Below are 14,517 nucleotides of genomic sequence, written 5' to 3'. Positions count from 1 at the left end.
CTTCCTCTTTAGAACTAGGCAGCCATATTGCATGCCCTGCGAAGCAGGATCTACACCGATGGATCACGGGAGAACGGAGACCTCCTGACACTCATGCTTTAAAATGTGAGTGTGTCAAACCAAATCTAAAAACCCCATATATTAGCAGTAAATAACTGAGTTACATTACAATACGGGATGGTTTCTTAACTGGGCAAACTAAGTACCTCAACTGCTGTATAAAATACTTTATACAGAGGCGTTTTGGTAGAAATGCATAATTACTGGCCACTTGTCTGCAAAAAATGTTTCCAGTAAAAAAAAAATGAAAAAAACCCTGATTTTTCCTGAAGTCACAAAGACCCAAAGACTTTGGCGACTTTTCTTATTTTGGAATAGTGCGGACCTTGTAAGCTCTGGCTGCAGCACAATGTGCGAATGCAAAACATTAAATACCTTCTGACAGGGTAATGAAAGTAAAGGGCCGGAGCATGCTTCAGAAAGATGACTGAGAAGGGTTTTACAATGTTTTCCGGTGGCTATATACAGAAGTCACCTGCATTAACCCATTCCCTGCTGCCACTAACCCGCTGCATCCCACTGTTAAGAACATTTTCTTTAAAATGATGACCCATACTTACGAAGTGGTACTGTTTCATAAAATGTTCCCTGAGCCAAAATGAATGGGTAGTAAATGGTCTTCCAGCTTTGTAAGCAATGCCTAGGGTCTGAGACCTGGTAATCTCCTTAGTGCAGGGGTTCTCAGGCCAGGCCCCTCCTCCCCGCAACAGGTCAGGTTTTAAGGATATCCCATCTCCAGCACAGGTGGCTGGCAAAGACTGAGCCTCCTGTGCTGAAGCTGAGCCACTGATTGTGCCACCTGCGCTGAAGCTGAGCCACTGATTGAGCCACCTGCGCTGAAGCTGAGCCACTGATTGAGCCATCTGTATTGAAACTGGGACTGATTAAGCCACTTGTGCTGAAGCAGGGATATCATGAAAACTTGACCTGTTGGGGTGTTTTGAGGACTAGAGTTGAACCTGCCTTAGTGAGCCTGGATATCAGAATTTTAAAAACTGCACGATTAATTTGCTGTGAACCGAGCGTCTCTGAAATAAAGAATCAGCATCCCAGTGTATTGCATATGGGCCTTTCTCAAATATGGACTTTAAGACGGTCAACAAAAGTTATGTAAGTGACCTCATATAACCCGAATCCCACTGAAACACACTGTGCAGTGGGAGGAAGTATGCTACCTCGAAAACATTAACAACCCTATTTTTCCTTAGTTCTTTTACAATGGATGAAATGATCAAAGTTTAATTTGTGAGTGTATTCTCTTATATTTGCTCTTTAAATGTAGCCATAATTCTGTCCATTTGTCTCGGTTGTAAAGTTTGAGGGCAGGCATAATTGTGTCTATTTGTTACCACTTTTACACTGTCGCCTCCCCTGCCAATATCACTGTTCATCTGCTTCTCCTCACTTGTAGTCAAAGCTCGATGGCCAAAAGAGCTTTTCGGCAGCAATCCGAGTGGTATTATTTTATTTCTTTGAAGCCGCAATTTATATTCTCCCCCTCCCACACCTCAATGTTACCGTGCTGCGATATAGGAAAGTGTGAAGTGCAGCTATTTCAGTCAACTACAGTGTATGTTATGGTCCTTTGAGACAATGTATGTATATCTTTATTTATAGGGAGCCAAATAACTTCCTAAAAAAACAGGACTATCAGCAATGAGTGCTAATCTCGCCTGATTTTTCGCTCACATTTCACTACTGCTGGGTTCATGCGTTGTTCCTCGATACCGCCACTCTCAACTGTCCATTCCCAAAACTGACTCGCCCAAGTCATCAAACGCAGAAAATCTCACTTGCTAAGTAGAGCTGATTAGAATGTGAGAGACAGAGGGACATAAAGGCAGATGTGCAGGCACCAAGGTGGCAGCTCGCAACTCATTCCCTGTGAATTATACAGACTTGATGGGACAGGACAGGCAGAAGGAATGAAAAGAGAAATTACTTTTTCCCCCCTTTGCCTCTTACAGATGGAATGGCAGCGCAGTATAAATCACTGTAACATTTCATTAGCTGCTTCTGATAAGTAAATGATCACTTAACTGTGGACAAGCGCCTCCTCGAAGTGCACATATTTGTCTGCTGGATGCCTGACACCTGCACTTGGCTTAGCCGAGATTCACTGGAGTGATACAGACAACACGGAGCATCATTTACAGGAATGCAAATGTTCTCCGCATGGTGTCACCTTACTAGACTTTACAAGTGTGACATCCTGCTGGAGATCACTGAGGAATAATGTCACCTCTCGCCCTACAGTAGCTCAGTTCTGCTGCATATGCAGTCTTTCCAAATCGGTATGTGCTGAAATCAACAGGAGGTGCAGTTTCCCTGCTTTGTGTAAAAAAGTTTATTCATCACTCAGTTGCAGGCATGGGGACTGCACACTAGCTGTCAAGAGAGTACACAGCACTTACAGGAGCAATCCTGCCTAGGACCTCAGTGAACTAATTCCAGTGACATGTTTCAGGGGCCTCATCTGGGTAATGGATACCTTTTTTTTTTTTACCCAAATCTATAACACACCTATAAAAAATATATATATTATTTTCAAGCAAGACTTGGGAGGGGTTGGATGCCCCCTGGTTGCTCCCTGTGTGTGATATGACTGTGTTCAGCAAGTGCTTGTACAGCCAGAGACCCCTTTAACTTCCCCTTATTGGCGCTCTGATAAGGACAGGATAAGGGTAAAGAAAACACTTGATTAACAAGCACTTCCCTGGCTGAAATTCAGCTGGCTGACTAGGTGGGATTGCACCTATAACAGGGCAGTCCTGAAAACAGAAGGACTAAAGGGAATGAAGGACAGTCGACACCTTTTCTTTTTTTTTAAACAAAGTCTCTCTCTCTCGTGATAAAATTAAAGGGCAGATCAAATTTTAAATTAGAAATAGATGATTACAAACCTCAGTGACAAGTGAAACAATTAAAAAGATATATTTATATGGCATATGTCACAGATAAAGAACCCATAGGGGATAATGCAGCTCTGATGAAAAACAAAAACTTTTTTCCAATCGCCTTAATAGAATAGAGGCCCAGGATACTGAGTATAGGCTGGCTGATACTATACATCGGATGCACTGACCTTAACCCTTTGCAGACACACTTATCAGAACACCCTCCAGGACCAGGTAACTAAAATAATTACAACGTAATTCCTTAAAAGTGACCCAACAACTCTGCAAATGTGATAATAAATTCACTCTTCATGTACTAATGGTAAAGCACACATCCTCAAACTAACGAGCATATTAACTATCTCATAGCAGGGGTCCCGAACTCCAGTCCTTAGGGACCGCTAACAGTGCAGGATTTAAGGATAGCCTCTCATTAGCACAGGTGGCCCAATCATTTTGACTGAACCACCTGTGCTCTAGCAGGGGTATCCGTAAAACCTGCACTGTCCTTGAGGATTGGAGTTGGGGACCTCTGTCATAAGGCACCTCACTGCTCATTCATTCCAATGAGCCAGGGATCTTACCACCATTTACAAAATCTTAGCTTTAATTACTGTGTTTTTACTGAAATATCGGATTATAGTGTGCAGTATAAAAGCTGAAACTATCTCAAGAGAACCCATAGTATACGGAAACTAGGTAACAGGAAACTGAGCGATTATCATACCTACCCTTTTTTACATAATTTTTCTTTTCAACGCACTGCACTTGGTAATGTATCTTTTGTAATTAGATGTCTTCCCCCCTCCCAAACCTGTATCTTCACCAGCTGGTCTGAAACTCATTTTTTTACACTTTCAAAGGGAAGCTGCATGCAGAGAAACCCACTAACTGTTTTTGCAAATGTCTACTTTATTTATACGACCTGATTTGCCTGTGTGTCCGCTCATGATGTCTCTTGCTTGCAAATCAGATGGGTAGCTGCAGTCCTGGTTCTTAATAACTGTGGCATTCTGCCCAGGAATTAATGTTTCAAAGCGGATATGCCACAAAAAAATGCTTTAGTTAAGTTTTTTTTCTGATGGAATGTTAGGGTGACGGAAAGGAGTGCACCAATTACCCACAATGCACTTGAAATCCCCAAATGACTTGTGGGTAATTGTTGCACTCCTATCTGCCAGCCTAACATTCTATCAGAAGAAAAAACGAAAACATATTGAACGCACTAAAGGTTTCTCTCGTAAATACGACAAATCCAGTCAGCACACCAGCATGCCGAAAATAATATACTCTATATATAAATATCTCCCATAGACCCAAATTTACTTAAGGGTGCTAAATGAAAGGCTGTTAAGGCATGCTAAAGCAGGGGTGGCCAACTCCTGTCATCAAGGGCCACCAACAGGACAGGTTTGAAGGCTATCCCTGCTTCAGCATAGGAGGCTCAATCAGTGGTTCAATCACCCACTGGGCCACCAGTGAGAGACTGATTGAGCCATCTGCGCTGAAGCAGGGATATCCTTAAATCCTGACCTGTTAGTGGCCCTTGAGGATTGGAGTTGGCCACTCCGGTGCTGATGCTTAGCACTCTTTAGTGAATTAGGGCCTTATTGCTTTATAACTATAAAGGTAAAAAAGGGACACAAGCATTAAAGTGATTTTATGTACCTTAATCTCTTCTCTGCAGACCACAAATGTGCTGTCCCTCCTAGGGCCAAACTGAACTAATGACAGTAGCATGCTTAATGGGTTAAATATAAATGAATGATGTTAAAGCTGCTTAGGAATAAAATATTCATCATCAAGTCAAAAAACGTTTAAAAAGAAAAAGAAAGTGGATACTTACGTTTGCAAATAAAAAAGTAGCGATGATGTGTATTTGTAAATGTAAAAAACGAACGCTACCCCATACACCCCAAACCCAAGAATAGCCGCAGTATGCATAATGTGGCACTAACATACTGTAATGTTCTTTTTTTAACTTGTTTGAATAAAAGTTTAGTAGTTCTGATATATTAGCCTGTCTATGAAGGGAATATATAGCTGCCCACTCATGTACAATAGTTGTAAGCAGTCTCTTCAGCAACACGTGGCGTTCAGCTGAACTCCCGGGAGAGACCGCGACTTCACCAAGAAGTTTCAGTCCCGTCACCGTGGAACTATCTGCAAAACTGGACGTGTGAGCGGAGTATTACCACTATTTCTCATACGTTATTCTGGTCACTCAATGAAAATCTAAACGCCTGCCAAGTGTTTCCCCTACTAAATGCCAGAGGGAATTTGAGGACTGATATATGTTGTAGCACCGGGAATTGTAATAAGAACATAGATACGCTCCTCTATAGTTATTGATGCTACATTGATTAGGTGAATAGGGGTTTCAACAGACCCCTCTGTCGATACTGAGTGAAGTGGAGACATCATGGCGATCTGCCATAGCTACTCTAATGATGAGGCTAAATCGTTGATATGGGAATCAGATTTGTTTGAAAGTGATGTGACTACAGATGCAGAATTCATAATAAAAGTCAATTAATAGCGATCTGAAACAATGAAAGTAATGAAATGTCAATTATATAAGCAATCGCTATCACCATTTTGGAAGAAAGCTCTTATTCCTAGAGGCTTACAAATGTATAAACCTCCAGCTTTTGGGATTCATGATAAACGTGTTTTTTGGAAAAGTGGGAAGCTATATTGATCCAATGTTATATGCTAATGCTATATTGAATCGACGAAACAGAAAAGACAGAACTGTTTGGAGAGAGAATCTCACAGTATGAACAAGAATTGATGGGCATAGACAGAAAGATCATTTTTCAACTATGAAAGAGAAACTTCAAGAATATATTGAAAAAACTCAAAGGGAATGAACATATAAGAAGAAAGAGAGATCTGAAAGAATTAGAAGTGACTACTTTAACCTTGGCGTATATAATTGTAATAAAAAGGGGCACAGATTGCATGTCTTTTCCAGTGTCTCCTCAGATGAAGGAGAAAATAAATGCAGGTGATAAAAAGATCATGCATGTTTTTTTTGTTTTTTAAGAAGACGTAGATCTAGACCAGTGTTTATCAACAGGGGTTCACCTGATATCCCAAAAGGGTTCTCTGACATTTTCAGGTCATTTGAAAATTGTACCAAATACCGAAGAATTTACAATGCATCTAATCTCAGACGCATTAGTAGAGAGGGTTGGGGTTCCTCAGAATTTCAAATAAGGTTCCTTAGTCAAAAAAAGGTTGGAAACCACTGATCTATCTGGACAATGACATCTCAAGAAGAAGGGGGCCATACAGAAGGTGATATCGAAACAACGGCAATATCTCAACAAGGAAGGGCAATCTCATTATCATCATCGATAGAAATTACCCCAGAGAGGATTACATCCAGAGGAAGGACGAGAGATCCACCATGGAACACCAAGTCCAAAATGTTGTACATTTGTCACATGGAGAACTTTCAGAAGAATACAAACTTTTACAGCAAGGACTCAAATTTGTACCATCAGGAAATGATAACATCACTAATGTTAAAGATATTTATACATTTTGCAGAATAATACTAGTGCTAATGAGCAACTTGAGATAGGTCAAGAATATAGGGATTGTAAAACACACACACTATATATATATATATATATATATATATATATATATAGTGTGTGTGTTTTACAATCCCTATATTCTTGACCTATCTCAAGTTGCTCATTAGCACTAGTATTATTCTGCAAAATGTATATATATATATATATATATATATATATATATTTCTATATATATATATAGAAAAAGATGATTTTACTATTTTCAAAAATGCAGATAAAGGAGGAGTGCTATTTATTTTGAATACAATTATCTGTCAAAGAATGTACTAGACAAATGACAGATTAGGAATTTTATAATTCCCTCAAAGATCCTACAGAATTAATAAATAATAAAATTAATAATTTGGTACAAAAAAAAATTGATATCACCTAATTTTCCAAGGAATTTATTGTGAACCTCCCATCAACACATGTATTTTACACTGTAACTAAGGTGCAACAATGGTCACAGCGCCACCAGGACGCCCTATAATCGGGGGCATTCACTCCATTTGGAGCCTTTACCATGGTTTATTGACCACTTTTTGTACTTTAGAGCAGAGGTGGCCAGCTCCAATCTAAAGGGCCAACAGGTCAGGTTTTAAGGATATCCCTGCTTTAGCATAGGTGGCAAAATCAGTGGCTCAGTCAACAACCTGCTGGTGGCCCTTGAGGACTGGAGTTGGCCACCCCTGCTCTAAAGTACAGAAATGACCAACATTCGTTACAGATTCAGCACACATAGAGAAACTTCTAACTATTTCAGCTAACTCTATTACTTTACGGTGTACCCATACTGTGTATCTTTGATATAGAGGCACTGTATACAAATATCCCACATGATAAAGCATTAGAGGTTACGTAAGATGTATGGAGGGAAAGGACAGATACTCCACCTTCCTCGTTGAGAAATTAGAATTCTTGTTAACTAATAATTTTATTAGATTTGACCAGCAGTTTTTTTGTTTGCAGTAGATAGGAGTTGCCATAAGAGCCGGGGTTTGCCCCAAATTTAGCTAACCTATAAGCAAGATATTTTGAGGCACAATATATCTGGTTCACTCATGACCAGATATATCGATGACGTGCTGTTATGATTTGTTGCAGAGGATAAATAATTAGAGTTCCACCAATATATTAACCAACGTTTTGGTGATTTAAGATGTACAATGTAGTTTGATGCATCTAAGATAGCATTCTTGGTCCTGACAATAAAAATAAACAGTAAAAACTTGGAGACTACTATTAACAGATAACCACATAGTTAATTAGTCACATACAGTATATTCATATAATACATTTTACCTCAGCTCATCCATCCCATGTTAAAAGAAATATGCCTAAAGGTAAATTCCTATGACTCAAAAGAATATGTATTACAATGCAATAATGTTGTTTACAATCAGAATTTTTCGTTAAACGATTCCCAGAGAGGATATCAATCTCAATTTATACATGGAACACTTAAAAAAATTACTACTGAAAGATGAGATTCTAAAAAAGCTGAGACAAGATGTCATTTCATAGCAACGTATACTACAGGTTCTAGTTTTAATAATAATATAATCAAGAAACATTGGTATTTGCTTTACCATGATTACAAAGTGCAACATTGTACTGTAGTGACAAAATTGACAAAATTGCCCAGGTTCACATATAGGAGGGCGAGAAATATTGATATTGATAACAGAGTGATTTGAAACCTCAACCAATGCTTAGGTAAGCTACCAATAGGTAAATACAGACCTGGACACTGCATTCATTGCAATCATACTCCTGACACTAAATATGTCCCACATCCTTCTACAGGGAAGAAACATTACATGCAGCAATGTATTCATTGTTCAAGAATACATGGAATATACATGCTTACTTGTCCATGTACATTTCTTTACATTGGTTGGACCTCGCACACTTGCAGGGAAAGAATTAATAAACAGAAGAAGTCTGTTCAGCTCCGGAGATCCCCATGCTTCCCAAGATATTTACCTCGAAGGGGATGCTAGTAGCAGCCCAAACGGGGCTAGTCTGGGCTATTGAAATGGCGGCAATAAATCTCTTGTCTCCTGCAGGTGAATAAGAAGCCGTGAAGTCATCTCTTGCGACTTCCTATTGGCCCATGTGACAAGGGAAATTTAAACTGCGCAGAGATACAGGAACCTCCTTCCAAGGTAAGCAAGTCGGGAAACAGCGGGTCCCCGGGGCAGAAATTAACATGGTTCAGCTCCGGAGCCGCCCTGCTTCAAACCTTTTAATTTTTTTTAAAGAGAAACTTCTTTGCTGGCACCTATAGTACTGATATTTCAAAGGACAAAATCTCCTTCTTTGGGAACAAAAATGTGTAACGGAAGTTATGTAATTTTGTGGTGCTGCCCACGCATGTGCAAAAACAGCCGTTGTAGCGTGTGCATGCGCTTTAGTGCCCGGGAACATCCACGCATGCGTTGTAGTGCCGGTGCCTTCTGCGCATGCGCAGTACTGTCTGTTGCTATCCGCGCATGCGCATTCCACGCCTGCGCCAAGCCGCCCAACGCCGTCCGCACATGTGCAGAGGCGGCCACCTCCGCCACCGCATGCACAGAGGCACCCAACGCATGCGCAGAGGGGGCACAGAGAGACACACACCTCCCCATCCAGCTGTAACAATGAGTTCAGAACATTGAAAGCGTACAGAGAGAACCTTTCCTTGTCACAGGAGCAGAGCAGTCTATAATTTATTTTTCAGACAAAAAAAATAAAAAAAGAGGGTGTGCGTGCCGAGGACGCGCGTTGTAAGTGAAACTTTTGTGTTGTGTCACTGAAATTTAAATTCTACACTCAAAATTCTTTCATTCAATCAAAAACATAAAAATACAATTTCACTGTGAAAATACAAAGAAGTTTCACTTACAATGCGTGTGCTTGGCACTCCTCTGGCCCCCCCCCCCCCTTTTTTTTTTTAACTGTCTCATGTCCCCAGGAGTGCTCCTTTAAATATGTAACTGTTTTTTAAACTGCTTCAGATCTCCTGAAGCAGCAATGGATTGTGAGAAGCAAAGTCTCTGCCTCCTTTACCACTGAATCTGGGGAAAAACTGAAAACGGATTGCTGTTAATGCTGTTAATAGTGTGTGTAACATATAGACACAAGTCTTTCTGGGTTTTACCTGAACAGTGTACTTCTGCATTTCGTCCAGCACAAACTCCACTTCTTTGGAGGTCGTTAAGGAGGCGAGATTACCACTTAGATTGTAGCAGTAGAGTTTGGCATTGTCGTAGCTTTCCCGGCTGGAGTTGATACGCAGACAGGCATCACCCACATGGCTCCAGCCTTCCCCACACAAGTGAGCTGTAATAGGCAATATTCAAGTTCAGAAAAAGGATGGTCCTATACTGATTATATATTGATACATAATATAGTGAACTTGTACAATACAGCTAAGCAACACAACCGCTGCCCAGATGAGTTTAAAATCTCATTTCTGTAGCAGTGAGAAAAATGCCTTGCCCAAGGTCACAAGAAGGCATCGAGATCCTAACCAGATTTTCCCATTTCATAATCATGTGCATTAACCACAAGGAACCCAACAAAGATCAATCCATAAAGCTCAGTTAAATCAGGGCTCATAACGTGACTTTGCCTAAACCCGTAATTGATGTTATTTCCCCTGATGTTAAAGGATATTCACAGAGCTAATAATATGCAATAAACAAATCTCATTAGCATAGGCTTAAAGTTACTTTATTTTAGCATAACACTGCACTATCTGCCAATAACATCACTTTAAGTACGATATGTCTCAGCCTTACTCCCACCCAGACCCTGAAAAAGGGCTTTTAGATAGAGACTTAGACTATTTTAGTAAAGTACCAATTGACGTAAAAAACCTTTGCCTTTCCCTCCATTTCCACTTCCCCCTCCCCCACTCATCTTCCCCCTCCCCCCCTCATCTTCCCCATCTCCCACTCATCTTCCCCCTCCCCATCTCCCACTCATCTTCCCCCTCCCCCACTCATCTTCAAAAAAAGCTCTATCTCATAATAATCTCTGAATAATGGCAACGCCAAGTTTCGGTATGACTTGGCGAACATAATATTAAGTCTTGCAATAACCTTTACAGACTTAAACGCCTCTTTAGCCTTCCATTGTCACTAATAATAGCCATTATTGTTCATGCAATGCTGTTTACGGGAGAAATAATGAGTTAATGTTACATTGTTGTCCTTTAAAGCTACTGGTAAGTAAGTTAGGTTAAAATCTCGTTAAGTTACTTAACAAAGCTTTGCGGCTCTGGGCCAAAGTCTATTTATTGTATTCTCATGTGAAACTAGACATTTATGCATGTGACCCCCACAAACATCAGACACTGGTGTATGTGGAATAGTCTCTATCCCACCAACTAATGCTCTTTGTTTGGTCGGCCTCTGTCACTATTACCCAATGAGATGCTCGTGGACCTGTATTGGAGTCAGCTACCTCAGCACTCAGCACATGCTTACCTGGCAAAGCCTGGCACTCCTGTTGTCTCTGGTCCCATTGGCAGTTTAAGTTGAGGGAGCAGCTCTTACAGCTAGTCAGCTTGTTGCAGATCTGTTCATTTCTCACATAACACTTGGTATAGTTTTTAACAGACTGGAAGCCAAGATGAAAAAGGAAAACATTTAAAGTAACAAAAAGGTTACATCATAGTTAATTAACCTGTCTCTCTAAACTCCAGGAAATGTGCCTAGTGCATTCTCTAGGACAGGGATGCGCAAACTGGGGGGTGTCCTCCCCCGAGATTTTCTGGGGGGCAGGGGGCAAGGCGGTTACAGAGGTCCTGCGCTCTTCCCCAAGGCATTTAAATGAAATGCCAGGGAGCGCACAAGGCCTCTGTAACTTCCCTAATCTGGTCTCCGGCAGCTTCCAGCGACGCGTTGCCATGGTAATGCTGGGGGGGTCACATGATGTTGCGTTACTATGGCAACGCAGCATCACATGACGTTGTGACATCAGAAGATGCCGGACACCAGGAAAGGGTGTGGGGGGGGGGGGGGGGCGAGCATAGGCGGTGGGCAGGCAGGGGGGCACAGACTGAAAACTTTGCGCACCCCTGCTCTAGGACAGGTAAGGTTTTCAGAATATCCCCGCTTCAGCTCAGGTGCTGAAGCAGGGACTGATTGACCCACCTGTGCTGAAGCAGGGATATCCTGAAAAACTGACCTGTTGGTGGCCCTTGAGGACTTAATTTGGCCACCCCTGCTGTAGACCCTACATAGAGGACTATTTATTCCACTGCAATAGTGCAGATTACCGCAAAGATACTCCCATTGACTTGACAATTAATTACACGATACATTGCTTAAGTCCGTTACTATACTCAGTAAACACGATGACTCGAGGAGGCAACTATTCCTGTAAGATAGCTCTCCTCTTGGAAAAAAGCTTTCAAGTATTGAAAAAGTGTATGGATGGGCTCTGACATTACATAGTAAAACACGTTTGTATCCTACTGCTTTAATAGAAGCTCATGGTAGGATAATTGAATAAAATTGCAGTAGCAGGATTGCCTATCATGTAATACATATATAGTTCTTACTAGGAAACCACTGATACGGCAGATTTTAAGCCTCACAAAGGACCAATTTCATTAATAAGGTAGAAAAGCAACAACTGTTCTTCAGTGACATATTTAGAGATCTTCAATGGACCAGCTGCGTGTTACCAAACATCATTCCCTAATAGGCATTTTCTGAACGACCACAACTAAGACCCAACAGTGCAAAATAAAAGTGAAAACAAACAGCTTGGAGAATACAATTGATACAGATTTTCTGGTCTACACACAGGGAAACAAACCGTCTGGCAAATTCAGACGCTCCTTCTGTCTTTAATTTTACATATGTAAAATTGTGCTTGTATTGAAGGAACTACCTGGCAGACACATGGCGAAGCTTTATATTGCACACAGGCAGCCTCTGTTAGATCAGGGGTGCTCAACTCCAGTCCTTCCCCCCCCCCCCGCAAGGTGGCTAAATCAGTCTCTGCGTTAGCACAGGTGATTCAGAGGCTCAGTTGGATTGAGCCACCTGTGTTGAAGCTGGGATATCCAGAAAACCTGGCCTGTTGGCGTGGTTTGAAGACTGGAGTTTACAACCCCTATGTTAGATTACACAACTGTCTTCTAATAAATCCCAATGACTGCATCAAAATCTCACTGTCGTACCCACACTCGCTGTGCTCTGCATATGAGCTGGCACAGGCTTGCCAAAGGATAAGGAGCCTTGGTTGTCTAAGAAAGAATATACAGCATCATTGTATAGCACAGAACACACTACTAGCAACATGTCATCACTGCATGAGGTAGATGCATTTAATAGAGTAATCAGACTCATTCTGACACCCAAGAGTAAGACTCCACTCTAGTCTTTAAAAATAATGGGGTTCACCCCATTTGTTCTATTTTATGGAAGAGGTACCTTCATAACTCGGCTCATAACTACATTCACATGGACATACTAAATGACAACCAAAGTAGATACATTCATTTGCCCTCCATGAGGAGGTATATAGCCAGGCATGTGTAAAAGGATTTGCAGACTTTGCAACGATTGAATACTTTCAGTTTATAGAGGGGGAGGTGACAATATTTTGGACATAAATAGGTGTAATGATTATGTGTAGCTTCATTCTAACTTCCCAGCCCCTAATCTGATTATCAATAAATGTAACTTTTGACAAAGTAAGTCAAACACAAAGTGGTTTGTGTATCAATGTGTGTAAATGCCCCTTTTACCATAAAAGCAGCACTTATGTGACAAAGGGTAGCCGTGTTGGTCCTGTCTTCCATGTAGTAACAAAGGAGGGAGAGGGAGTAGGGGGTGTGATACCTTTTATTGGACCAACAAGTAGTTGATATGTTACAAGCTTTCGAACCTCTCAGCGTCGGGGTAAGACCCGATGAAGGACCCTGAGAGGTTCGAAAGCTTGTAACATAACTACTTGTTGGTCCAATAAAAGGTATCGTTTATTTTACTTTACTAACACTTATGTGGGAGTTTGTAACCTACGCCTTTTGACATCAATGTATTTAAACTATTTGTAGCTTGTTCCCAAAATATTGTAACTTGGTGAATGGTTATAAGAGGAGTAAGGGAGCCAATTACCTGATACACATTATATACTGAGACATATCAAATTCTGCATCAGAGATTTTCCATTTTCCGAGTGTCAACAATTGCCACCGCTGTCTTCACATAAAATCTGCTACAATATGTATCAAAATATGCACTTGTTTCTTAACAAGTCTCATACAGCTGGCACCAAATATGTTTTTTGGGGCCAACTTCTCTCAATAGCATGAAGTCATATTCGACATTGCCTTAGAGCGCTGTTGTTAAGGGAAGAACTAGTTCCTTATCTCATTTGTGAACTTAGTTGGTGTAGCAAAATAATTTAAACACCGTAAACAACAAATACATAAAGTTGACTTTTCCACAATGAGGAACGAGGGACACAAACTTCACCTTGTTAATTGTAGCCGCGAGAAATATGGAATGGACAACAATATTTTATTCTCAAATTCCCCACCTTGTTTAACTTTAGTTCAGTTCGTGTATTGTTTCCCTGAAAATCTCATTAGTCAAACATGAATGTAAATCCAGTTGTTTATTTATATATTAATGCATTGCCCCTAGCCAATATTTAAAAGTCATATCGTGACCAGGCATCCAATTTACTGGAGTTGAACTGCCAACACATTCCCTATGTTCATTGCCCCGTTAGATAGGTGGGAATTCGCAGGCAGAAAAATATCTCCAGCGTGTCTCTGGTAATGGGAGGAAAAAAAAAACTCTTCATAAAAGCAAGATTAATTAGAAATGGCAAAAGTAGGTAGTAGATTTGATGTAGGAAAATTAATTTTTGTGTTGTAAATAGGAAATGTGGCCGGTCATCACTGAGGGGGACAGGATACTCCCGGCAAAGGTAAAAGCAGAGGACACAGGAATAATTTA

General features: G+C 40.8%; 1 protein-coding gene across 8 annotated transcripts in view; it reads right to left on the bottom strand.

Annotated features, from left to right (window-relative positions):
- ATRNL1 (attractin like 1) overlaps nt 1-14,517 on the bottom strand; it is a 662,687-nt gene that overhangs the window by 461,276 nt on the left and 186,894 nt on the right. For all 8 annotated transcript variants that reach the window (XM_075611983.1, XM_075611984.1, XM_075611985.1 and 5 more), the window contains 2 exons: nt 11,023-11,155; nt 9,690-9,871 (listed from right to left, as the gene is read on the bottom strand). In XM_075611983.1, the coding sequence (XP_075468098.1) occupies nt 9,690-9,871; nt 11,023-11,155 (315 nt within the window). The remainder of the gene's footprint in view (nt 1-9,689; nt 9,872-11,022; nt 11,156-14,517) is intronic.

Source organism: Ascaphus truei, chromosome 8 (genome assembly GCF_040206685.1).
Source record: "Ascaphus truei isolate aAscTru1 chromosome 8, aAscTru1.hap1, whole genome shotgun sequence".
Classification (NCBI taxonomy): Eukaryota; Metazoa; Chordata; class Amphibia; order Anura; family Ascaphidae; genus Ascaphus; species Ascaphus truei.
The sequence above is the reverse complement of the archived record's forward strand: the minus strand, read 5'-3'. Positions and strand labels throughout refer to the sequence as shown.